Here is a 26,498-nt window from a genome sequence, read left to right on the forward strand (position 1 = left end):
TATAAATTATTAAACAACACTTTAACCTTGACTGGAGTGAGCAAAAGCAATTAATCTTATATTAATTAAGCCATCTAAATTAGGTCTATGTGATACCCAAGGGCTAAATGATTAATCAATCATAATCACTTCCTATTTCATTTGGAAGTCCAGCCAATAATGCTGTGCCTGAGCCTTCATGATGTTAAGTGGACTCTGAGGTCATCATCATCAGGTTATCGTGCATATATCATTGCTATGGGAAATATTCATAGTAAATGAGCAGAATCTAAAAGTGCAGAAAGCATCTTGGTATAGGATTTAATTGTATGTTCAGTCTGCAATAAATGAAACATAAAACCACATCCTTGTTAAGTAGTGTACGCATAATAATAATTATTATTGTATGCATACCAATTACCTTATATGTTAGTATGTGTAAACATGGCATAGACTATTGCCATATAGTTATTGCTTGCATGTCCTTTATGACGGAGGGTCCCACACAAGCATACAGGGATGACAGCATTGTCCTTTATATCTGAATGGTCTATAGTCTGAGATGTCATAGGTCATAATGGCAGGCATCTACGTCTAGTAGCGGCTAGAGTCAGTTAGTATTCTGGGTACCTGTGATTCTTGTTTATGCCATCTGTGCCATGCATAACTCCAGTGACGAGGGTCAAGCTGTACCACATTTTCCCTAAAGCATGAGATTAGAGATATCGCCCAGGGTCATACTGGCTGTCTCTCCTCATAGAAGTAGTACAAGGTTCTAGGTAGCTCTTGTAGGTCTGCCTTTGTGTTAAATATTGGGTTGGCATTGCACTGTGCTACGTACACTCATAGTACTGATCTTATTCTCCTTCGGCCTCAATAAATTCTGCTCTGTAAGCCATCAAGGTCTCCGGAAGTCTCCTTTGAGTACGAGTGGTTAATCTTCTTCAAAGTTTTTCCATGGCAATTAATATTTAACTCCAATCCTTTGTTTTATCCTAAACAAGACTAAGAGTCTTAAACAAGAGTTAGGAATTGCAAGCAAAAAGTCTACAGTTATGTTGGCCTGTTATTGTTTAGTGTTTACCATCTTAGTTTGGCTGTTGGCATTACTTAATTAACAACAAACACAAATAAATTGTCATTTTGATAACAGACCTACACATCTGGGGATCATGATTGCCTGTTTGGTGCCAAACTATCAAATATATATTTATTTGACAACTTCGACCTGATGGTGGCGCTAGAGGTCAGAGGATTTCTAAAATCATTAAGATTTATCCTTAATATCTATAGCAAATCCAATGTTGAGATATTTCAAACTTGACCAAAGTGCTCGACTGACTGACAGGCCGACATTGCCTAGAGCCATGCCGCCAGCATGGCTAAAAAATCTAGAATTCAGATGTTCATTCTGAGTTCACCAAAGTGAGAAGCCGACTAGTGTTATATACGGCTGCAAGGCCTCTGCAGTGCTTTGCGACATTCAGCCATTTGGTCAGGCATTTCTGAAACTTTCTGCGAGTATATGAAAGTGGAAATGTTTTAGAAGTCATAGAAAGGAATTGTAACTTTGAGGAAGACTCACACACTTAACGTGAGAGGAGTTATACTCTGCATTCTGTCATTTCAGTGCCCTCCTTACGGACCAGAAACAGAAACCCAGTATCTTTAAAGAAAGCAGGCTTTCTGGTTTGCATAAGATCAGCATTAAGTAATTGAAGTTCCATTATGCATACAAACAAGAAAAAATGGTAATTTGTCACTCTGTGTGCCTCAGTGTTCTAAAATGCCCCCTTGGGATGTGGCATGGTTCAGAGCAGAGAAAACAAATGCAAACCCCGAGTTTGAAAGATGAGCTGCAGCCCACGCTCTCTAAGGCAATCAGATATGCACCTACTAATCGCTCTGGCTATTAGCCCCAAGCTTAGCAGACTGTAGCAGAGAAACCAGTTTTTTTTAGTACAAAGGTATAGATCAACTTAATGTTTTGACACTAATGTTACAATATGGAAGTGCAATTCAAGGTTTTATGAAACTGGCCTGTACAAAAGGCTCACTGTTGACCCTATGATGACATACTAAAGATATGGAAAACTACGAATAATGCAAAAACTATTTTGGACTTAATTTTCTAGTCTGGCATCATGACCCGTGAGTTTGTCAAACCTTTCCTCACTTCATTCAAAAAACAATTAAAATACTTCATATCAAGACAATGACACTCACATTGCAATTAGACCTGCCCTTATGAGGTGTCCTATTGACTTTTGCTTGTTCAGGTGCACTTCCTCCAGGTCCAGGGATTTTAACAAAGTTTGCAACAATTAATGACTATGGTGTCTGCATACAGATGGTGATTTGAATGAGAGAGTGGGAGGATCATGGAAGACATCATTATTGCCTATATACAAGACGACTTACTTCAAGAGTCTCAGTCCCTATTCAGACTTGAGGTGGACAGACACATAGCAGCTTACAGTTCACGTAAGTTCCTTAAGGAATCCATATTAAGGTTTTAGAGTGATGCTGTTTGGATTGGTCCTCGTGTCTGATGTATCTGCAGTGATAGTTCTGGTACCAGCTCTGTATCATTACAATTTGGGTAGTATATGCAAATGAACAATGTTTCCTGCATGTTGCCTGCACCCAGAGCTCCCTGCTCATTTGCAGACAAAGGTCTGCGAGGTGACACGCTTCTCAATCAGACTGTCCACGGAGGCAGGCTAAAGACCGAAAAGCCCAGCCACAGAGAGTCAGATTCAAACTTTTCAGGGTTGCATGAAGGCAAACATACAGTGTACTGTTGTTGTTAGGAGAAATTTGCATGGCTGATTCTTTTAAACTAATGTGTATAGATTTTTTCTTTCGTGCCTGTGACAGAAGGATTTACATATTTACATTGTTTTGATTATCATTTGCTTTATGAAAATTGGGCTTGAAATTTAATTATCACTTTAATTAATTAATGCATCTAATACATCTTTGTAGTTAATTTATTAATGCCAGTGATCGCTTAAACACAAATTAAGAGACCAGTTCTAACTAATAAAATTTGACTGGATGCAACACAGTACAGCCTGTTTTCACATATTTCTCCTCCCTGCACACCCTGTTTTTGTCCCATTATTCAGAAACAATGCAGGACAGAGCAGCTGCAACCTGCGCATGTAAATCCTGATATGTTTATTCCACATCCTGTCTGGACCGGGCTTCTCAGGTGAAGTAGCAGTCAGCATCCTGCTGTAATGTGTTTTCAAAATAATGATGGCAGCTTGTAAAAACCCCTCACTGACTTCAAAGAGACACTTTAGCCTTCTCCATGACATTTAGAGGCAGTTGCAAAGCCCCATCATTGTGCAGAGACGTTCAGACATTGAAAACTTGTGGTGAGTTTCTAACTCTACTTGTTATAGCATTCTGTGTTTTTTTTTCCCCTCACCATGACTCCTGGCAGTTTAAGGTCTGCACTCAGCTCAGACATGAATCGTTGACAGCTACTGAACTAAGTCAGTGGAAAATTGTTGTGAAAGTTGTTCATCACTGAAGAGAGGTTTAGATGGAACCTTGGCCTCACAGATAAAGAGATCATCCTCCGAGCATGCAGTGATGATGCTGCATGCATCAGCAGAATTATTTAACTAGCGGAGAGGTGACATGGCTTCAAATATGTCTCCGTTTTTAGAGCTAACATTCAATTAAGTAGTTAAGTATTTTATTTAGCAGCATTATACAATATTTGTTGACTTTAACACCCTCTGCTGGAAGTGGAGCTATGTGAGAAAGCCTCATCAGAACTTTTGATCCATTTCTAAATTCAACACGAGTTGGCAGTAGTACGTATACTGCAGCTGCTTTTTCCAGATAGTGACTTTTTCTCGCCTACTTGTGGCTAATAGTATATTATTAGGCTAACTACACTGCCACTGATGGTAATGGCAGAACTGTGAGAAAGGAAAGAGCAAGGAAAAGGGAGCAAAAGAGGTGCTGTTTTTGTCGATAATTTAATGCTAATTTAGCACTCTGATACAAAACAACACTTAGACCAATTTTGCATTTGGCCACAAACTGCAGTATGTGATCATTTTATTAAATCTTACTCACATACAGACACTGTACTTGTTCAGTGTCTCAATATTACAGAATATGTGAGAAAGTGGTGTTTAATACCAGCAAAAATACATCATCATACATTTTTCATCATTGTGGGTGGATGTGATTTTGGGTCATCAGTGTCTAAACTCTAATCATAAAAGCAGCAGACCAAGTATGTAAAGAGGGAAAACCACAAGCTTAACAATGGTCAACAACATGGTCATATTATTCCTTTAGTCATATGATTGATAGCAGTCTTTTATAGGGTGCTCAAGAAAAATCATTAAGCATCTTTTCTTTTCAGTAAGGATAGCTTCATTAACCTTTAACCACCCTTTGTCTGCCTGCGGGACACCAGCACTAGAACTTTAAGTAGATTTCTAGTACAGTGTAAAGCTAATAATAACACTACATGAACATGTAGTAAATGTATCTATAGATTTGTCTTTTCAGTCACTGAGATGATGAGATGAGTCACTGTGGTCATTTTCAAAAACATAGATCATACATAGTAGTGCACACTTTGCACAGCAGAGTATCCAACTGAAATAGTAAAAATATGGTGTTTCCAGGGGCTGGGTGTTCATTCATTCATTTATTCATTCACAACCACATTATACACAAATACACTAGAAAAACAAAATTTAACATTAATACCAATCAGTATTAACTTCAATCCGATCGACCAGTGTAACAAAATATGATGTGATTATGTGTACAGCAGGGAAAGAAAGTTTCCCTTTGAGGTGAAATGAGTATTAATGTTTCATGTCACTAGGTGTGAAAAAGACATTACTGTAGGTTGTTAAGAAAACACACATACACACCTATGCACAGATAGATACTGCTGTATTAACAACAATGGTGGAATACTCAACATGGCTAAGAGGTGTGAGGTTTAGATTAAAACAAGACAATTTGTCATTGTCAGACTAAATGGAAGAGAGAGGGAGAGATGTTATGAAAATGTCATTAAATCTCTGTAGTTGTGATGAATTATTGATTTGATGTGAATCTGGGTGGTGGCGCTGTGTTTTTGTTCAACCAATTAATGGTGTTTGTTGCTCCCCATAGCAAAAAAAAACCTGTTGTAGGCTGTGTGCAAGGGAAGATAAGTTTTTTCAATATTGGTATTTGGCCCTGAAAATATCTCAGTATTTTGTTTCTATTTATTGGTTTTGCTCCAAAGGATTTATTACACTTTTAATAATAGCCTGAAAGCACAAACAGTCCCGCTACCACCTCGTGTCCCAAATTAGGCACAACAGCGTGGAAAAATTATTGTTGTTGCTGATGGTTGCTCAGTCCCAGTTGAAATATATGTAAGAATGAAATCTGCAGCATTTCCCCTTTAGGCTTAGCCCTGCAAGAATTATATGCTACAATTAAATTAGTTTAATCTCAAGATATGACTTGATCAAATCTGTATTCATTGCACGTAAACATTGTCGTATGCGTATCAAAAACACCAGCAGAGAAAACCAGAGACTATTGTTTTTCGATTTATTCTGCCTTTATGTTGGAAATGGTCTCAAAGTGTTATTTGTGAATTCTTACTCAAATTTGAGTTGAGTTTATGTGGTTAACTGGATTTTTAAATAGCAACCAGTAACACAAGTGTGCATTAATAATAATAAGGCATGGCCTGCTATCAGAGGGGTTAATGTTCATCTTATCACTAAAAGCTTTAAGAAACTAGTGGAAATTGAGGCCTTCAGTTAAACTAAAGTGTTTACATGCACACAGTTGTTATGAGTCTATCTTGTCCAGTATTTTCAGGATATGATGTTTATATAGGTCACTGAGTAACCCGGTTATTCATATATCGTGATTATAACATTATCCAAGTTTCTGATTACTGTCTGTGGAGGGGTGTAATCAACTCTTCAGCATCCCCTGGGTCTGTTTTTTTCTGAACCAACTGAGGTATCTCAGCTGTTCTGGATAAACCTACTTAGTCTAAAACAAAAAGTTCAATTAAGAATAAAAAATACACCATTACAAGTAAAAGTACATAAGTATTATCAAAATTAAACATGTTCATTCTGCAGTAAAATAATCCCTGTAGCTGATATGTGACATTATTAGATTTTTAATACTGATGCAATAATGTGTAAGCAGTATTTTACTGTTTTAGCCAGTTGAGATGGAGCTACAGTCGGATCAGACAAATCTGAGATGAGATCATAATTTGGGTAGGCAGGAACAAAAGTTCTCCAACACAAATTTGTATTCAGTTTTCTGACTTTTCTTTAATCTTTGCTTGTAGATAATTTTACCTTGCAGGTCCTCAAAAAGGTATTTAAATGAAACTATATGAGAGGTTTAGAGAAAGAAGCTCTCTTTGGTAGAACTACTAACAATTGGTAAAGTGGACCTTACTAGACACTGGTTTTATCGTAACAGTATGTATGTTATACATTTATCATATGTTTTTTTTTAATGTTACATTGTAATCTGTGAAGTAGCTGGTAGTTAGTTGGAGTAGACATATAAAGTAACATTAAATCAACTCAAGTAAATGTTAGAGGTACTGGTACTTAAGCACAGTTCTTGAGTAAATATACTTTTTACTTTCATGCACTGGATTTAAGGGTGAATTATACCTCTGTACTGGAATTGATCTCTTATTGCAGAGCTATTTGATGAGGGTGACATGAAATTCAGTGTCCATTTACACTGTAAGTAGACCATGTAGACCATGATATTGTTAATCACTGTTTGTTTCTCTGGCTAATTACTCTGTCAGTCAAAGACATACATGCTCAGACAGAAATCCTGAAGCTGGACAGGGTGTTTATATGCCTCAGTATCCAGTATCTCAGTTTTTCCAGAATAAACACATAAACAGGATAGTTTGGGTGTGATTTTGGAAAAGCTGCTTCCAGAAATCACAGCTTCATTTACTCATATGGTTTGGCACACAAGTTCTCTGTTTAATTGTATTGGTTTAAAGTACAACAAAAGCACATTATATTCCTAAAACTTCCCAACCAGTATTTTAGCTTTACGTTAGTCAGACCTCTGCCTTTTCCAGTGAGCATCGTTTTAATGATATGCAAGTGAAAAGTCAACATCTTGGGGTTAAAGCTGGGCTTAATTTGGCTGAAGAGTTATTCTGTTAGACTTTGAGATTGCAATCAAAGTTAGCCATTGTTCTTAGTCATTGTTTAAACAGCTTTTCATTAAATGAAGCAAAGCCTGCAAGTTAGTTGAGTCAGTCAACTTGCATCAGCCACTATACACTCACACGGCATACTCCTTTCAGTGCAACATATATCCAAAACACGCTTTTAATCAAGTACTTGCCGTCAATGCTCTGCTCACTCTTACAGTCGCCACACCGTTCACCCGCAAGCTACACTGTCACTTGCTGCTACTGCTGCCACTGTTCATACAGCATTTCAAAAGCCCCACCTCCACCCAGCTATCATCTGTCGACCTTCCACCAGAGGGGGAAGTTATGCTCTACAAAATGTGTAAAATTGGTGTGTATTTTATTAAAGTTTTTTCTCACTGGCTTGACTAGTTATATTCAATGTAGGCAAGATGCTTAATATTCTTATCTTTAGGAAGGCTTATGTCACTCACCCCATTGACGGGATAGGTCTTCCAGTCCAGTTCTCCTAGCACTGTCGTAGTGTCCAACAGAACCACTAGAGAGATCAGGGTGGTGAAAAAGAAAGTCATGTAAAATGGAGGAAAAAAGTTGAAAGAGTGAAAGACAGTATAAGCACAAAGAGTGACAGGAGAGAGCACAGAGGGGAAGAGAGAGCGAGTGCGAGAGAAGTTGGGCAGTGAATTTAAAAAGAAGAGAAATGGAGGTGACAAAATAGGAAGAGAGAAGACAATAGTTATCAAGCTGTCAATGAGAAGCTGACAGAGCTGTAAAGCCCTTATCAGATTCAACCACCTATGAAATAACAGCTCTTAGGAAGGTCCAGGACATCAGCAACACTAACACAGATCCACCCTCCGTCTAGGTGAAGTCTGCAAGATTAGTACTCTCCTTCTCAGAGGTCAGGAGTGTTCTGTGCTACATGACATCAAAGATAAACCAAAAATGAATAAAGGTGAAAGACAGATCGACTGTGGAAACTTTAAATATTTATCTAACAAAATATGACTTATTTAAGACACATGTGTTGACAGCCCTTTCAGTAACAATATCAAACTGTTTGGAGTAAACTGAAATCCCCCCTTGAGCCAATTGATATTATTTTGTCACTTGATAGCACAGCCCAGCATCCCCAGGTATTGCATCTATACTGGATGATTCCACACCTCACAGTTTAGGTCAATTTCCAATTATTAGTGCCAATGCAGGAAGTGGTAGTTTGTAGGGAAGTGATAAAGTAACGTTGAGGAAGGTGGGATGGTGGATGGGCATGTGGTGCATCAAGGTGTAGCAAGAGACTGGACTTTGAATCCTGTCACGGACCTACATTTGCAGTTTTATTAGGCATAACCACAATCATTCCCTAAACTAAAACCATGTGTTTTAGTTGCCTGACTCTCACTATACCTTTTTTATTTGCTATAACCACAATCTTTACCTAACCGTAACTATATTGTAATTGACATACACAGATATAGTACAGTGAGAACTTGAAAAAACACAATTTGGAACATTGGTGTTGTGAAAGTATGTATCTAATGTAGTACAATGTACTGATTAGTGAACAACACATGATGATCTTAGCCTTATTGTTCTGGAAGTGTAAAATCACAGAAAGTAAACAAGTACACACGTTTAAAGTCTGAACAGTTGTGTGTGTGACTTACAGACAAATGGACAAATGGATCTCATAATGCCCAGTGTCATGTCAAAGTGTGTAAAAGACCCACCCATCCATTAGAGGATACCAAGTCACCAAGTTTTTCTCCGCCTAGATGTGAAAAGTATACATGTGTATGAAGGTGTAGCATAGACAGCGTCAAAGTCTGCATAGGTGGAGGATGGAATGGATGGATAGGTCAAACAAATACAGGACTTTCACCCATGAAAAAGCTGTTTGAGTCCTGTGTGAAGCCAAAAGCCAACCTTGACCTATTTTAAGTGACGTACTTAAGTTAACATACGTAACTTATGTCAGGTATCTTTTCCTAAATCAAACCAAGAAGTTTTGGTGCCTAAACCCAACCAAACTGCGACCTCAGCGAGCTTTATTTTAAAAGTGTAACCGGATATTGCATATTTATTATTGGTAACTTGTCCAAAGTTTCATCGGTCAGTCAAGTCATGCCACGTATCATGTCTGACTCTATTTGAAGGACTAATGTGTAGGATTTAGTGGCATCTATCAGCATAGTTGCAAATTACAACCCCCGCCTCACCCTGCTGTTCCAAGCACCAAGGGCTACTGTAGAAACATGGCAGTTCAACATGGCGGACTCCATGGAAGGTGACCCACTCAGTCTGGTTCATTCAAAGGTGAAAACACAACAATTCTTATTTTCAGGCGATCACATACCTATAGCTATTGTATTCCATTTCTGCCAATATATCCTCCTAAATGTTACACGCTGGACTTTTAAGGATAAAAATATAGTGTAATCTGATCTCAGCATCAGTACTTGGTGGTGTTTTTGCGTGAGCATGTTAACAACTGTCTTTATGTTCGTCCATGACCACATTGTGTACTTACAAGTGTACCAATCTCAAATTGTCTGCACTCTGGTCACGGCTCAGGCATGAAAAGAGCCATTATCTGGCCCTTGCTAAGCCCCCTGAGCCAATTTGATATGATGAATGTGCAATTTCCTTTGTCTCCACACAGCCAGTTAATTACAATCTCTATCAATAAAGTGCGTCCCACTTCAGTGGTTGACATTATAGACCAAAGAGTCACATCCTCAAACAACCTGTCACTCCAGTGTACAGCGAACTTTGCCAATTCTGGACTAATTTAATGGGGTTGCCACTGTTTTAAGAACAAGTTAGATAACCGGAGAAGATACACTGGTGAGACTAAATGAACTGCTTCAGTATTTACAGAGACTTCATTTAGCCTTGATCCCCTGCTGGTAATTAAGGTCTGAATTATAATAAGATGGCCTTGTCTCTGTTGAAAAGGAGGACAAAGAGAGAGGGAGAGAGAGAGACTATTGGACAGACCAAGAGACAGAGAGATATTGATTTTTTGACTAAATTAGAAAAGCAATATTTCATAATCATGAGCAATGTTCCATACCATGTTTGACAGCAACAAACTTTTTCCACCAGCTCCCTTCATTGTCTGTCTGTCAAACACGCGTGCATACACACACACACACACACACACACACACACACAGACTCACACACACACATACATACATAATAATGTAGTCAAAGAATAATCACATTTCTGAACTACCTTTGGAGCCAGGAAATAACAGATGACCCAAGACCACAGTGCTGAATTTGATACACAGATGTTCTCACTAAAAGCACGCACACACATTTGGACGAGTATTTATCAGGAGGCCAAATCACATTACTCTTGTCTGGGTATTGTGTCTGGAAGCATAATAATCTGCAACTGTCCTTTCTAAGTTCCCCTGACCACAGGGAAATGATCATATTCTAGAAAATAAGGTGGGCATAAATGGTCCAAAAATTGGACTCCAAATAGTGCAACAGTTTCTCTTGTGATATGTCACTGATACACTTTCACCAATACTGCAGGGTGTTCAGTAAGTGAACAAACAAATCTTTAACACTGAATCCTCAAGCTGAAATGAGTGTCACTGCCCGAATCAGTAGCTTTTAGCACTGAGGTTCCCCTCACTGGAAGCACCACTGTCAGCTATGTTTCTACCTAGTTAGAAGCTCATTGAAGCACAGAAACAATCATGAGGTTTTGACCCTGCTGTAGATATGAGGTTGCTGATCTATTAATCATATTAACAGTGCTTGTATAGGCCTAGTTTTGTAAACTGAACAAAAACATTTGTAGCATGTGAAACTGAATATAGCTATTTTTATTATTAATTAATTAATGTCACAATGCAATGAACAGTGATGGGGTTGCTAAGTATTAAAAAAAATAAACTACATCACCACGGACCATGAACTCTGCCTGAGGATGCACAAGCACACGGGTGATGTGATCATGCCAATAGTTTCACCCTGTGCAACAGAAAAAGGTGCTAATAAAGGCTGGTAAGAAGAAAACTGCAAGTTAGTAAACAAGGATGGAAACAATCCAGGATTAAATGTTTCATGAGGAACGAAATAAATTTAACATGTTAGACCTCAAGGATATACGCATTGTGTTCTGGTGAGTAACACTGAATGTGCACATAACTTTAGTTTATTTACAAGAAAAGTCTGCAGTGCGCCTTTAATTGATTCTAAAATGAAAGAACTTCATAATGCTGTATATATACTGCATAGTTTGAGTGATTATTTCATAAATGTGTTGAAATCTGAAAGGAATAATTTGACATTTTGGAAAATATGCTGATTGGCTGTCTACCTGCGAAAACCACAACTTGTACAACAATTTGTGTTTTTATGTACAGATTAAACAAACAAGATATCACAGGTTCATTAGTGAGCTTTGGAGCTGCTGGTTAGGGTATATTTTTACTTTGGACAGAACTAGGATGCATGTTTCTCTTGCTACCAGTTTCTATGCAATGTAAGTGTTCACAAAGTGCATGGACTTCAGTCAGTAGGACCACATTTGTGGTTTTACCATAAAAAGTAGTTCAGCAACCTACCGTACAATCAGATTTCGTTATTGGCAGGTGCACAGCTTTATTGAGCAGTATTTTTCAGAAAATGTCTGTGGGTGACACCTAACTACAACCTGGGCTTGAGCAGAATGGGAAAATATTTTTTATATATCTTTCCTGCAAGAGACTCATGAATACTCAAAAGCTAGACATTAAGTTGGAATCCTAAATTATAAGTATTTGTGTGAGAATAGTCAAGTACAAAAGCCCTTGGCTGAGATACCTCAGAGAGACAGACACTTCTATAAGGGCCCTTGTATTTTATTTTTTATTTTTTGCAGTTTCCAGGATGTGGTTTCAGAAACCCATTGGGAGAGGAAGAATCATTATTTTCTATATGAGATGATAATAACAGTTGACAGCAGAGTCTAATTCATCTGATCATGACACAGATGATACTACATCCTCTCATAAAAGGAGGAAGACAATATCTGCCTGAATGCTGCTGTTGTGTTGGGATTAAATGGTTATAGAGATCCTCTTTTTAAAATACACATATAGTTAACAAATAAATGCTCAAGTGTTAGTCAATGAAGTGATTAGTTAATTGACCACATTATCCAATTGTTGTGCAACAACCATAACTAGGCATGGCAAGTCTGTCAAATTTTGGATTTCTCCACATGCTGATGAACCGGTGTCCATGGGGCTCTAATAAGAGTGATACTTTATAGAGTTTGGAGGGTGGTGTCCTTTATAAATTTTTCAAACCCAAAAGGTGTACCAAAGCCAAGAAGCACATCATTAGCTAACCCCATTACAACTAGCACATTCACTGTGTAGTATTTCATCAGTATTTGGGAGCCCTGGATGCTATTGGAAATGTTAACATTTTGCCAGACACATTGGTCAGTCTTTTCTCTTTTCATGTTAAAAGTGAAATCATATAGTTTGAAATTACAAAAAAAGTAGGCCTAAGCTAAGCATCTGCCCAAGTTATGTAAAGAAGATAAAAGAAGGCTTAAGGCTTAAAGTTATGCATAATTAAGGGAATGGCTGCTTTGATTGATGGGGGCGCCATCACAGGCGTCTGTTTTCAGCAACCAAGCTTCAATCAGCCTGCCTCAGCTCCACTCCACAACCTTTGTCCATTTTTGGATTTTCTGGGAGCCGGCACAGCCAGGACTGCCAAAATGGCAAACCAATGGGTGACGTCACAGAGACTATATCCATTTTTATTTATGCAATCTATAAGGAGGATCTATTTGCAGATATAGAATATAGTATTAATAGGTATGTTTTCACTAGTATATAATCATCCTAAAAATGTGTTGTTGTAACCTTAGAATGAGCCAGAAAGAGTGGGTCTTCTTCTACGGAGGCCTCCATGTCTAAACACCATGTTACTACAGTAACACAGAATGGACAAACCAAACACTAACTAGCTCGAATTAGCACCTTTCACAATTTTTGCAGCCTACACACTTGGAAGGCAAGTGGTATTCAGTTGGTTGTTATCTGCAAATTCAGAGCTAGATGCCACTGAATCCTACACACTGGTCCTTTAAGAGCACTTTTACAAGATTCTCCTTTTGAAACAAGTTAATTGAAAAACAAAGCTTAATTAGATGTCTACCTACTAGTATAATTTAGTATTTTAATATAGTATAGCAACAGTAACTAAGGTGGGCAGGTCAATATTAAGACATCACATAGACATGGTAACTTTAGACTATTTACTATTTTAATTTACTATCATTTCTGACATAACTTATACCAAATTTCCTTTATATTGCCCACAAAAACAGCTAAATGACTACATAACTGACTAAAATAAATACACTGTTATATAATGATTAGAACTCATCTCTCTCGCTTTTGCTTAGTCTGAGAGGACTTACACAAGTTATTCACATTCATTAGAAAACTCACTCAGATAAATTGCTCCTGGCTAACATACATTCCCACTGTATATTAAACTCCTCACATTGTCCTTTTTTTCAAGTTTCCCCTGTGTGCATCCCTCCCCTTCTTGCCTGTCACCACCGTAGGCAGACAGGCATCCTGTGGGGAAAACTGAACACACACACACATACATACACACACACGCACAAGACAGACAGAAAAAATGAAGTGAAAGAGACTTTGACATTTGGCTAGTGAAAGGGCCCCTGTCCTCTTAGAAAATGTATATCCTAAACATTAAACATTCAGGAAGGAATATTAAACTGACCTCTGCAAATGTGCGAAGTGGAAGATGTCAAGAAGCGATTACATTATGGCAGCCATTTACCCATTTGACTTATGAGTACAACTGAAGGGAGATAACATTATTATATCCTGTGTTTCTCAACCATATGCGACTGCACACCATGCCCGTGTGACTGGAAATGGATTTTGAAAACTGGGAAATTATTTTGATACATTCAGTGTCAACCACTGGCCTTATATAATAAAATTCACATGTTTCCTACAGTAAGAATAACACAAGTCTGAAATGCTCTTGGGACTGTATGGGCTGAGATTCGTTATATTTTCAACAACGAATGTGTGAACTCATCATAGAAGACAGAGAGGCAGAAATCAACTCAAAAGCATCAGTATAGCTGACAGAGTATACCAGAGGCTGACATTCACTGTTACACTTTGTGGTCCCTATAGCTGTGGCAGTGTTTCTGTGCACTTTGGAGGTGAAGTATAATGTCAGACCTCATCCATTAATTTGGACATTGAAGCTCCTGCCTGTAGGCCTAGCAGCACACTGAACCTAGGTATGAATTTTTGAAAATTGATGCTGTAAATTTAAGTGTGTATTCATTTTAGAATTCTGAGCAAAATGAATCTATTCTAAAGTGTGTTTAAAAACATACTAAAGCGTGAGTTGCATCAGCCTTTTTTTGCGATTTTTGCAGAAATTCACAGCCAAGTTTATGTAATTTCAGATGGAGTGGGATAAAAAAGTAAGCTAAAACATTCATGTTCAGTCTTTCACAGATGTGTGTAAGATATACAGTATCAGTGATTGGGAATAAAGATAGCTCTACCATAACACTGACATTTTTGCATGAATTTTGAGGCTGTAAATGTGTAAATCTGTTCTCTTTGGCGAATTAAATGATTCAGTGTTCGAGTGGTATATTTCTTTTTATTATATTGTACATTGTCAAGGTAAAATGTAATTTTCACTGCCAAAGATAGACACTAAAATCTCTTGGTTCAAACAACAAATTGCCAATTTCCATCGCATTTGAAGGCCATATATAATTTATTTTCTTTGTTAAATACAGAGCCAAATTAGTGTGTGTAAAACCAAAGCATTATTATCAGTGCCATGTTCAGTCTTTCAAAGGTGTGTGTTGGGACAACAGATACATCTACAGAAACCAAGACTGAAATCTCTTAGTTCATCCAACAAATTGATATCTGTATGCATTTGGGGCTGTAAATGTATGTTTACATTTGTTTCTGATGTTGTTGTTTGACAAATAGATCCACTGTTATCTCATGTTAAAACCAAGAGACACACACATTTATAGGTTCAACCAACAAATTGACATTGGAGGGAAAGAGCAAAACACGTTAAGTAAAACACATTATTGAAACAATTACTATTACTATTAATAGTCTGGTATCACTTATGAAAAGATGACATGGGTGCCATGATGAATAGTACACTCATTACGGCACTCACGTAAGACAAATGAAGGCATGACACTATTTAACCATGTTTCTTTTGTTTAACTGAATAGATTTAACATTGTTGTGATGGCAGACAATAAATGATACGCATTGCCAAATATGTTACCAGTGCATGTGCGTAGACTCAGATTTGTTGGTAAAGACTTTAAAAAATAACAGATTTGTTGCATACATCCATATTCTAAGTATGTTGTTATGCAGAGACGCTCTTTCAACTCACCTTGGTTTGTAGTTCCCGGGTCCGACAGGATACTTCCAAGCAGGAACAAAAACACGCAGTATTTCCCAACGGCGCACATCGTTGACTCAGACACAAGTGCGCTCTGAACTAAAACGCTGCACAGACTCCTAAATATATCCCCAAAATGAGAAGGTAAGGAGGTTTCATGAAAGAGGCTACTGAAATCGCCCCAGTATCCAGACTCCAGAGGTCACTCTCGGATCCACGGGAGTTGTATTTTTCTTATTTCTTTCTTCTTCTTTTTTTTTTTCAGCCAAGCATCCCGCATCCCTCCGTGTGGAGACGGGCAGAAAGGAGGTATAAACGACCAGCCATTGCGCACAGAAACCCCGGCGACTTGAGCTGTAGCAAGTTAAAAAATAAATAAATAGAGGAGTTGTTGTCTGGAAACCTTAAAAACGCGGACAGGTCGGACGTCGGCAGGTGCAGACTATCCAAAAAGTGTCCAAAAGAGAACTTCCTCGATGAGTGTCTGTGGTAAAGTCAGTCTGTTTGTCTTTTAATGTTTTATCCTAAAACGAGAGGAAGCAGGGAGAGAAAAGAGGGAAACCCAGGACTTCCCGCCTCACTTTCAGCCTGTGCATCCCTCACTGTGTCTCTGTATCACTGCGTCTCTCTCTCTCTCTCTCTCTCTCTCTCTCTCTCTCTCTCTCTCTCTCTGTCTGTCTCTCTCCTCAGTATAGGAGGATGGTCTGGCGCAGGCAGAGGAGCCCATTTTTATACCACAACCAGATACTGATGAGCCAAGTCCATGCGTGCAAATGTTACTTGTTCTCTGTGATATTTCACCTCATTTCTCACTTCACATCATGTAAAACGTGCTGGTCTGTCGTTTCCATCAGACGTTATCGATTGTGTGTGTGTGTGAGTGTGAGTGTGTGAGTGTGTGTGTGTGTGTGTGTGTGTGTGTGTGCGCGCACTTCTGGGCACTTCTGTGCTATGGTGTAGGTTATACTTGCATTGGATTATGTTGTAGGAATAGTAATGTGTCTGGGGCAGTTTCTATTTATGGTGGCAGGGGAGGAAGGCAAGCAGACAAATAGATAAGTTGATATAGGGCATGGTGGGTTGAAGGTACACACACACACGCACACACGTACACACACACATATTAAATTTACATATTCTTGTGAGTCACTTTGTTGGGAGTGAAAATGTTCCTATTGCTAGACATCATGCAACACAACAGTGATTCATTAATATTATTTCGTTTTTGATGATGTGATACTTTCATATTGCTGTTTATGTTTGCAGACAGCTGGTCTTTTTGGTTATTTGGGGAAATTATGGGATTTGGAGTTATGTATTGCATGCATGTGAAGTGATGCATTCCATCAGTAACAACAACAGTTTGTTTGAAGACGAACGCAATACAAACAACATAAAAAGTCAAATGAAAATTAAAGTGCAAACACACACACACAATGTCATCTTAGCAAACAAGGTAACAGGATTACCATTTTAATCCTTTAATGTGTTTGTGTGTTCATTTTCATATTTCATATTTATGTCAGATTAAGGTTGACATGTCCTAGCAGTGGGTACCTGCTCATTAGAGATGAACCCAGTCAACACTTTTACATTGTAACTGAGCTTTGTTTTAAGTACGTCCTGACATAAAGAGGCTTCATCCTTGCTTCAAACACTCCTACCTGTCCTTACTGATAGCCTGTGAGCTTTAATCTGTAACACAGCAGTGGAGGTGACTGTTAATAGAAATCCACTGGGATCCACAGTCAGGGAGACAGTATAATGACCCTCTGGCCTCCAGAGTCACAGCTCAGCTGTTGGAAGATAAAGTTGCTGCTTATCAGTCACTCATTGTCTGTGTGAGTGACGGCTCAAGTAATTGCTGGCTGCATTGACACTGGTATTGTAGCATTTAGGCAGGACATGCAGCTTGATAGTGTTAGCATGCATTTGCTGGCAATAAATTATAACTTTATGATAGCATTCTGCTGGCTGTCTGTATGCTGTATGTTGTTTATGGTCTTGTATAGAAAACAAATGGTGTTGCAGATGCCCAGTGTATGTGGATATGTTGTTTGCTTGCCTTGTGCAGACAGTGTGAGTCACCAAGAGACCTAAACAGAACTTTGTTGCTTCTTGGGCTGCAACAGTAATGCCATGATGAACCTTTTCCTAGAAGCCAAACTAACTTGTCTCCCAGGCTGCTAATCAGGGCTGGCCTGGGGCATGGGCAAATTAGGCAATTGCCTGGGGCCTCTATATTTCTGGAGAGGGCCCCCAAGTGCAAAGTTTTTTTCTTTGTTATGTTTCTGTGGCTGCATTCAACTATTATCATTCATTTTATCGAAGTTAACATTACAATTTGTTACGTCATTCAGTCCAGTATTCTGAAAAAGAAGAAGATTAGAAAACTTGTACCAAACATCACTGCAGTTACAGTGTATAAAATATCTGGAAAACTTTCAGACAAATAAAGATTTTGAAGAGGGTATTGCTGTCTTTGTTTATGCAATGTAAATGGTTCCTTCCCCTGAAGGAAGAAAGGCTTATGTAGTGTCTAATTGTACCTCAGTGGGCACCTAGCATTATACACAATTTCAGCACCATGGACAGTGACACCAGCTTCTTGGTTAGAAATCTTGGTGTCTTCAGACATTCAATGAAATTATAAGTATTTGTGTGTCATCTCTAGAACAGACAGTATTAGTAAAAAATCAATTATAAACATATTTTTCCTACTACAGAATATGTGTGTGTTCTGATACTGCTGCTTCAGGTTTCCATTTCCACAATGGTATTGTCAGGATAAAAGTGGGAATAGACTTTGATTTGTGACCCTACATGATTATTGTCTTTGAAATATACAGTATAATAGATAACGGAACATTATCAGAATCTTCCAATTGTTTTTGTTGGAAAACGATTGTTTTATTTATTTATTTATTTATTTATTTATTGTTATTAGTTTGTCTTTCCCCCTGTTGCATCCTCCCTTTCTACTTGCTGTTTGAAAGAGTCAAGGCATGTTAATTCTATTGGTCAATTTTAGTGGGGCAGACTGATGGCAATTTCATTTGTTTGTCCATCTGTCCAAACAACACATTTGTTCAAAGCATGCTATCTCAACACAGTTGGCCAGTTACATGAAATTTGGTGTGGATATTCATGAATTGCTGGAAGACAATTTATTTTCTATTTTTCAGTGCTAAACTTCCAATTTTCTAAATGACCACAGTGCTATGAGTATCTTGTGAATGGCTGAATTTCCATTCCATGATATAATAATATGCACAAAACTAATATGTATTAAATATACTAATATTAATACATATTAATTAATAATATTAATTATCTGTTTCTTTCATATGCTTGACATGGCATCTGTGTTCTGATAGGAGCTTTCCTTAAAAATAACATACATCAATTTAACTCAACCAATTTTTAAATGGCTTTTGGCAAAAGCCAGTTGAATTAATGTAAATAAATAAAACATAGGTCTTGGCCGTGCTGATTTGATGATGATTTTAGAAGGTAAAGGTGAGTACTGGACAGTGTTCTTTAAAAGAGCAAAATGATGGGGATTCCTGCTGAGGGAGCATGAAGGGAGACTGTTAACAGGGATGTTGCACAGCAGCTGCATCCTGTGTGGACAACCCAACAATTATTTTAATGAATGATGTTTATTATACGTTCTACTAAACCTTGAAAACAGTTTGCATATTTTTTATCACTTCTCCAGGCCTTCACTGCCATGTAATCAATGTCCAAAATTATATTTATCCTATAAAAAGCTGTAACAAAATAAAATATGAAGGTGAGTTATAAATCATTTTCTAAATTAAATACAGTTTGCATCTTTTCATTTATTTTATTTCCTTAACACTGTTCTGTCCTGTCTCCATCAATGCTTTCCTTTGTAAATAAGAAAGAAAATAAAGTTGTGTCACAATACATTTCCTCACTGTTCATGCTCATAAAAACACTAGAGACTTGAATACAGTATTTGCATTAACATTAAACTTGCAGTTGAAATCTTTAATTCAGAATTTGATTTCTTATTTCTCAAATATGTTTGTGCAAGGATTGATAAACTGTACATAGTTAAATCTTTACGCCGCTGTCATTCATACCTGTAACTGCAAAACAGTTTCATTTATATTTAAGAAAATGTCTTTGACACAGAAAACACAACTGGGATACAGACAAGAATAAAAACTTGTATACCTGTATATAGGTTCATGCTCTGTTCAAAACAACCAATACCACTGCATGCCAGATTGATTTTTTCTGGCTAACAATCACTTTAAATCCACTCACCAGAACACCTTCAGTTGCCATGCATCTTTGAATCAAAAATTGACACAACTTGTTGCTCCAGATACTGAAACACATGCAGCTTCCCCTTTGTAATGATGACTTAAGGCTAGTCAATTACAAACAGTACACAAGCCCATACTATTCCAGAACCTTAAAAGACAAAAAAAAATTGACGACATTGTTGTTCTTACCACCTCACTTCAGAAGGAAATAATCATCACAACATTTTCGACATACGCAATTGTGTGAAAAGTGGCAGCTTTACTGTAATTGACCAATTCAGCACCTGTGTGAGGTGTCTCTATATGGAGAATCAAAAAAATAATACTAAATTTGAACAGCGGGTCATCCAAGGGCATGACACAATAACCATTAAAGTGGTTAAACAGTACAGTAACCATTAAACAGTACACATGTATATGAGAAAGCATTGGCGTAGCACTTATTTGTAGGCAAAAAGTGACAGAAGTAGTTGTCGGAGGAATGAAAAGGTTAGAGAAAAAGGTTGAAATCCTGCGAACTTTATCAACTGCACACACCTGGCCAATCACTGTAGTTGTGAATATCAGATTGTCAGTTTCAGAAAGAAAAAAAAAATGACATTGTTCTGTTTATTGATTTTACATTCACTTTGTCAAATAATTTCTTTGCATACTCACCCCTTAACAGTCTGTTAGGCCATAATGGTCACTGTAAAGATATAATAATGGTCTGAGATGGTCCAAACGTTGTGTTTGATCCTTAGCAGTTCTGGATATATCATCTGGGAACCATGAATTTAAACAAAATTGTACAGCTTTCCGTCCAAAGGTTTTTGAGTTATCTCATTAAAGTGGTGGACCAGGCCGCTGACAGACATAGCAATGAAAAACTGAGCATAACACTAGAGATAAAACAGAAAGTTTTTAAATGTAGTAAAGATGGACTGTTGTTCAAGTATAATTCATGTTTACTATAATGAGCTCAAAGTAATCTTTACTTATCACAGAAACAAGTATCTTAAAAGAGAAAAAAAGCTTTGCAATGATCCTTTAAATTGAGCAGATTGGAAGTGAATAGAGCAGCTCTACCAGTGAGAAGTCTTTCAAGATACTGGGACAGAATGACCTGTGAAAGAATAAACCCTCATTAAATCCTGGATAGGGATTATCACTCTTCAGCTGCAGACTGACTGGGACTGTAAAGAGCTTTAGAGCATCATTTCCTGCAGTCCATTTACTCTTACACATCTCCTCTGCTGTAGGACACCACACACTGTGCTGCCTGATTATTCCTGATTTTGTCTGCCTGTCAGTCTACATCTTTATTTGTCCCTCACATTTAGAGTACTCCTTCTCTCTCTCTCTCTCTCTCTCTCTCTCTCTCTCTCTCTCTCTCTCTCTCTCTCTCTCTCTCTGCAGCCTTCAGCCTTGTTGTTCATTCCCTCTGCCTCCCTCAACACCTCCTCTGCTTTTTCTTTCCTTGTCTCTTCCTCTCCACAAACAACCGATTCCTTTCCTTTAGATCTTTCTGCTGTAGCACCAAGCCACCTACCCACGCACTTTTTCCCCCTCCGTCCATCTTATTCTGTTATGTGTGACCTCTCTCTCTTTTTTCACTCTTACTCTCACTCTCTCATTCTCTCTCCTCCTCCTCCCATCTCTCTCTCTGAATATTTCATGATTTGGTGGCACAGCGCTGAGGTGAGGAGCCTTCCTCTGTCTAGAGCTTGCACAGCACAAATATTTACTCCCCGAACTGAGCTTAGTCAAGTGTTAGGACAGACTAAGAGTGCATGTGTGTGTGTGTGTGTGTGTGTGTGTGAGTGTGTGTGTGTGTGTGTGTGTGTGTGTGTGTGTGTGTGTGTGTGTGTGTGTGTGTGTGTGTGTGTGTGTTATGAGTAACAGTGATTACATGTGACATAGGCCCCAGAGGGGAAAGGAGGTCTTTGGTCTCTTCCATTGATGTTACTGCTCCATTGCACACTCTCTTAAGTCTTCTAGGATAGATAGATAGATAGATAGATAGATAGATAGATAGATAGATAGATAGATAGATAGATAGATAGATAGATAGATAGATAGATAGATAGATAGATAGATAGTGAATCAGGGGTTGGTCTTGATATGGAGATAGGATAAACATATAAGGAGTGTCTGGAGAAAAGTAAGACAGGATAAAGGAGGAAAAAGGAAGGAAGAGGAGATGAGGAGGGCAACAGCAGAAAATGTGGGAGAGAGAGAGAGTGGGGAATCTCACAGTGCCTGTGCATTGACAAATGTCTGTTCTGTTTTGGCTGGCGAGAATGGAGCTCAATTGCAGGTCTGGAGGAACATCAAAACACAATTAAGGGCTGACATGGAACTGGTCATGCAGAAGAGTGAGGACAGGGGATGAAGAAGCGGAGCTAGAGGAAGGAGGAGGAGCGCTCTGTAAAGGGACAAGGACAAGAAAGTGAGATATTTGGGAAGCAGACAGAAAAACACAGTTAAACACATAATTGTATTTTATTGGATATGAGTAGAGGAAAAGTGGGAAGGAAAGTGAGAGAAAAGGGGAAAGTACAGTCATTAAAAAGGGAGTGTGAATGGAAGGGGAGAGGTTGTATTTAGGTATGGTTATATAAGTTTGTAACTGACTGGTCCTGGTCATCATATGAATAATAATTTCTTGTGTACAGGAATTATAATGCATTTAGAGAGGCTAATTTAATTTTCAACTAAGTGATTCTGTAATTTACTATTCATGAACTTGTTTGAAGTCAGTGTGCAGACACCACCGCCCAATTCTGAGGTGTGGCTTCAAGTCCAAATGAAGAAAATTAGCTATGTGGGTTTTCAGACCAGATCTCAGTCCCTGTGTCTATGCGTGATCGTTTGGTCCATCACTTGGGTTCAGATGTAAATATCTCAATGGCTATTGAATGGATTGCCAAACTTCTGTACAGACATGCATGATCCCCAGAGGAAGACCATTGACTTTGATGATGTGTCCCTAGCAGTTCAAAATATGACTTTGTATAATAGCCTACTTTGATTTATGAACAAATATCTGCAAAACCAATGGCATCAGCCTTAGATGTACTGTAATGTAGCTGCATGTTTAAAGCTAATAAGCATTTGTTACCAAGAGCAAAAAAAGCCTCGCCAATGTTAGCATTGTCATTGTATGTTACAATTAGCATTAGAATTTAGCTCAAAACACAGCAGTGCCTAAGTGCAGCCTCAGACCAGCTCGCATGGCTGTAGATTCTTACTCTGGTTATTTACTGGTGGGTCTATACAGCTTTCATTTGTTAAAGAGGGAGTTAGGTGGGAGGCAATTAGCTTAGCTTAGCATAAAATAGCTAGCCTGGCTAACCCCAAAGTGAAAGAAGTATGCCTAACAACATCTCTTAAGCTCACTGATAGACCAAAACCAAAAACCTGTGCTCACCAACCACATCTGGCAACCCACGCAAAAGGAGGAGACACTGTACTGTACTGACTGGGTGAACGGGTAAAATTATTTTTTAAAATAAACTATTCTTTTAAAGTGGTAAAGCTGTCGGGCTGTCCGTGTTCACATGAGCAGTCACCGTGCATGGGGACTCCTTTACCTATCTGAACATATATATTGTGGTTCAATTCCATTTAATTCCAACCAAAGTTCATATCACCTCTGCCCTCCTTTCATTTTGAATATATTTCAATATATTTTAGAGCTTGAACTTTATTTTATTTGAGGTCAGCAGCCTCTTACAGTTACAAGTTTCCTTCAACAATACATTATAATTGATATGCTTGAAAAATCTGAATTTGAACTCTCAAGTAGCTGTATGGTAAAACTGAGAATGTTATCTACCTAAAAGCACAACAGCTTGAAAGCTGTGAAGTCAGCAGAAATAATCCTAACTTTAACATTACAGTCAAGTGGACTAAGCCTACCTCTACTGTGACCACAACTTTGCTATTAAATGGAACAGTGAGCATTGAACAGCTCAGAGCTGAAAGAAAATGGGCCATATGAAAATTAAGTCATGTGTATGTTATGTTTAATATCCATTCTAAGCTCGTTCTGCCCTTTTTACAAGCGTGTAGTGTTTGATTGATAAACTTTATTTTCCCTCAGGGAGAAGTTTCATTTTAGTCAAACGCAAAAAGGTCACAATTAACATTTTGTTGATGTTTTTGTGATCCCCAGGAAGAAAATCTATAACCGTGAAAATAAATAAAGGGAACCAAATAGATACAAACTAAACAATATAGACACATTAAAATCACTTCTAAGACATGCAAAGCAGGGCACTCAGTCATCCTCAACACATTGTCAAAAAGGAAATATCACAAAGTGCGTAAACAAGGTTAGTCATGCTCTGAGTTTGACCTTATACTCTTTATAATATGAAACAGTTTTTTGGGGATAGATGGTAGTCTGAATGTATGAACTCTGGATTACTGAATACCACTGAATCAAATAAATTAATTTGTGAAATATGTTGGGACAACAGGGAACTTTAAATATGAACTTTTGGTGTGATGGGTCACTTTCTGTCACCTCTCATCGTAATCTGATACCGTGTACAGGTAGCAAAAACCCTGGGCATCCCGTTGTTCGCTCTATTTACTCTCTCTTCTTTTCTTTCGGCCCCACTGGGTGACAAGCTTTTGGACCTCTGTGCGGCTAGGCCTGCCGACGAACTCACAACAAAGAATTAAAGTGCAGCACAAGAGCCTGCCTTTTCCTTGAGATTCCTGGTTAGCGCACCGCTAACGGTAATAAACAACTGAAGCTGGCATCTGCAGCTTTAAACACAAAGTCTGCTAGCTGACTCTACAGGAGAGACACAGAGGAAAGTTAACACCGAGCCGTTAACTCTGCAAAACAAAGCAACAGAGCAAAACGCCTCTCCTCTTCACACATACACACACATACACCTCAATTCGGCTTTAAACCTCAGCCCACACATGAGGAGAGGAAAATCAAACTTTGCGGTCTTCACGTGTCCTTGGTCTCTGACCAACATGCTTTTCCTGCTCAGTTGAACATTATGGTCAGAGAGAACAAAGGCACCCATCTTTTCTTGCGCGCAACCCCCATGTGCACACACACACACACACACACACACACACACACACACACACACACACACACACACACACACACACACACACACACACAGACACCTTTTCTTTTAATTCCTTTTTAGTTAAACTGTATATTGTTTGTTTTCATCTGTTTTGCTTTTATTATCTTTTTAATAAATAATTGTGTTTATACATGCTTGCCTATTTAATTTCACACAAGAGTGGGTGATATCAGCCTCTTTTATGCAGAACTCCAAATCCTTCCACTTTAACCATTATTCACTAACAACGACCACGCCATTGAATGTATGAAATAAGAAAAGTTTATTGCACATAATGAACAAATGTGAACCAATGTGGTATACTCAGGAATGAGGGGTGAAGGGATTAGGGATGAAGTGATGAGGGATGGAGATAGGTTTGAGGGATGAGGAATGGAGGTAGGTTCAAGGGATGAAGGTAGCAGGAATGAAGGTCGGTTGGCGGATCGATGAATGGATGGAGGGGTTCTGCGCGATGTAAGAGGGAACTGAATGGGTTGCGAGACACTGAGAGGGGGAACTGTCACTTCGTATCTCTTGTAGAGAGCCCCAGTGGTTCCTGTATTTGGATAAGAGAGGGAGAGAAAAAGAAAGGGTTTGGGTGGGAGGGATGTGGAAAATGAGTCAAGGAGGGAGTGAACAGATAAGGTGTGCTTAAGTAAGTTTGAGCGGAAATGAGATGATTGCAGGGCATGGTCTTTGTTCCCGAACCTAGTTATAAAACAGCATATAGTGTTTTTGGTTATAGTTATTAATTTAATTATTAATCAGAGTTTCAAATGAATAGTTTAGCGTATTTCATGAGACTGAATCAATCAATTATTGGCTATTGTTTCCCTTGTTTAAGGGTGGTGCCCTGAGGAACTTTAATATTAAGTATCTTTGATAATTTATCAATTTTGATAGCCAAAATTAAATTATTGCACTAACACAGTTTGGTGCCCCTTTAAACCATTGTTGCACCAACAAATGGTGCCACTGTGTTTACCAGCACCTACAAATATGATCTTTATTAGTCAAATAATAATAATAATTATTATTATTATAATTTTCTTTGTCTCATTCTGCAAGTACAACCAACCTCAGGATGGTTTTAACTGAATACAAGAGAAAATCCTCTGTGTTCCAGAGGACGTTTTAGGTATTCAATCCTACACCTCCAGTGCAAAGAGAAGGTGACATATCAAACATCTAGAGGACATCACATAAACTGCGAGCCTCCCTCTCCCACTGACTACTGAGCTGATTTCCTTTGTTCTAAAGCGGAGAAAGGCTTTCAGTCGATGCGTGACCACATTTGAACACCTGTGAACACCTGTTGTTAGAGATCGATCTCGGTGGCAGGAGGGGAAGCCCAGATTTGTGGTTTAGGAATTGGATTGAAGCTGTGTCTAAGAGGCCCAGTGGGATGCTGAATCCTCTGATTAAGGGATGTGAAAGGTTTCATGCC

At 38.4% G+C, this 26,498-nt stretch overlaps 1 protein-coding gene across 3 annotated transcripts in view; it reads right to left on the bottom strand.

Moving 5' to 3' along the window:
* The window catches only part of LOC127352104 (ephrin type-A receptor 6-like), a 51,077-nt gene extending 34,782 nt beyond the window's left edge, over positions 1 to 16,295 (bottom strand). Inside the window, exons 1-2 of one of the 3 annotated variants that reach the window (XM_051380257.1) lie at positions 15,655 to 16,295; positions 7,663 to 7,727 (exon numbers count right to left, since the gene is read on the bottom strand). In XM_051380257.1, coding sequence (XP_051236217.1) covers positions 7,663 to 7,727; positions 15,655 to 15,733 — 144 coding nt within the window. In that variant the 5' untranslated portion in view covers positions 15,734 to 16,295. The remainder of the gene's footprint in view (positions 1 to 7,662; positions 7,728 to 15,654) is intronic. The other 2 variants (XM_051380258.1, XM_051380259.1) reach the window with 2 other exon arrangements.
* Between the last annotated feature and the right edge of the window lie 10,203 nt (positions 16,296 to 26,498).

The sequence above is a fragment of the Dicentrarchus labrax genome, unplaced genomic scaffold (genome assembly GCF_905237075.1).
Source record: "Dicentrarchus labrax unplaced genomic scaffold, dlabrax2021, whole genome shotgun sequence".
NCBI classification, from domain to species: Eukaryota; Metazoa; Chordata; class Actinopteri; family Moronidae; genus Dicentrarchus; species Dicentrarchus labrax.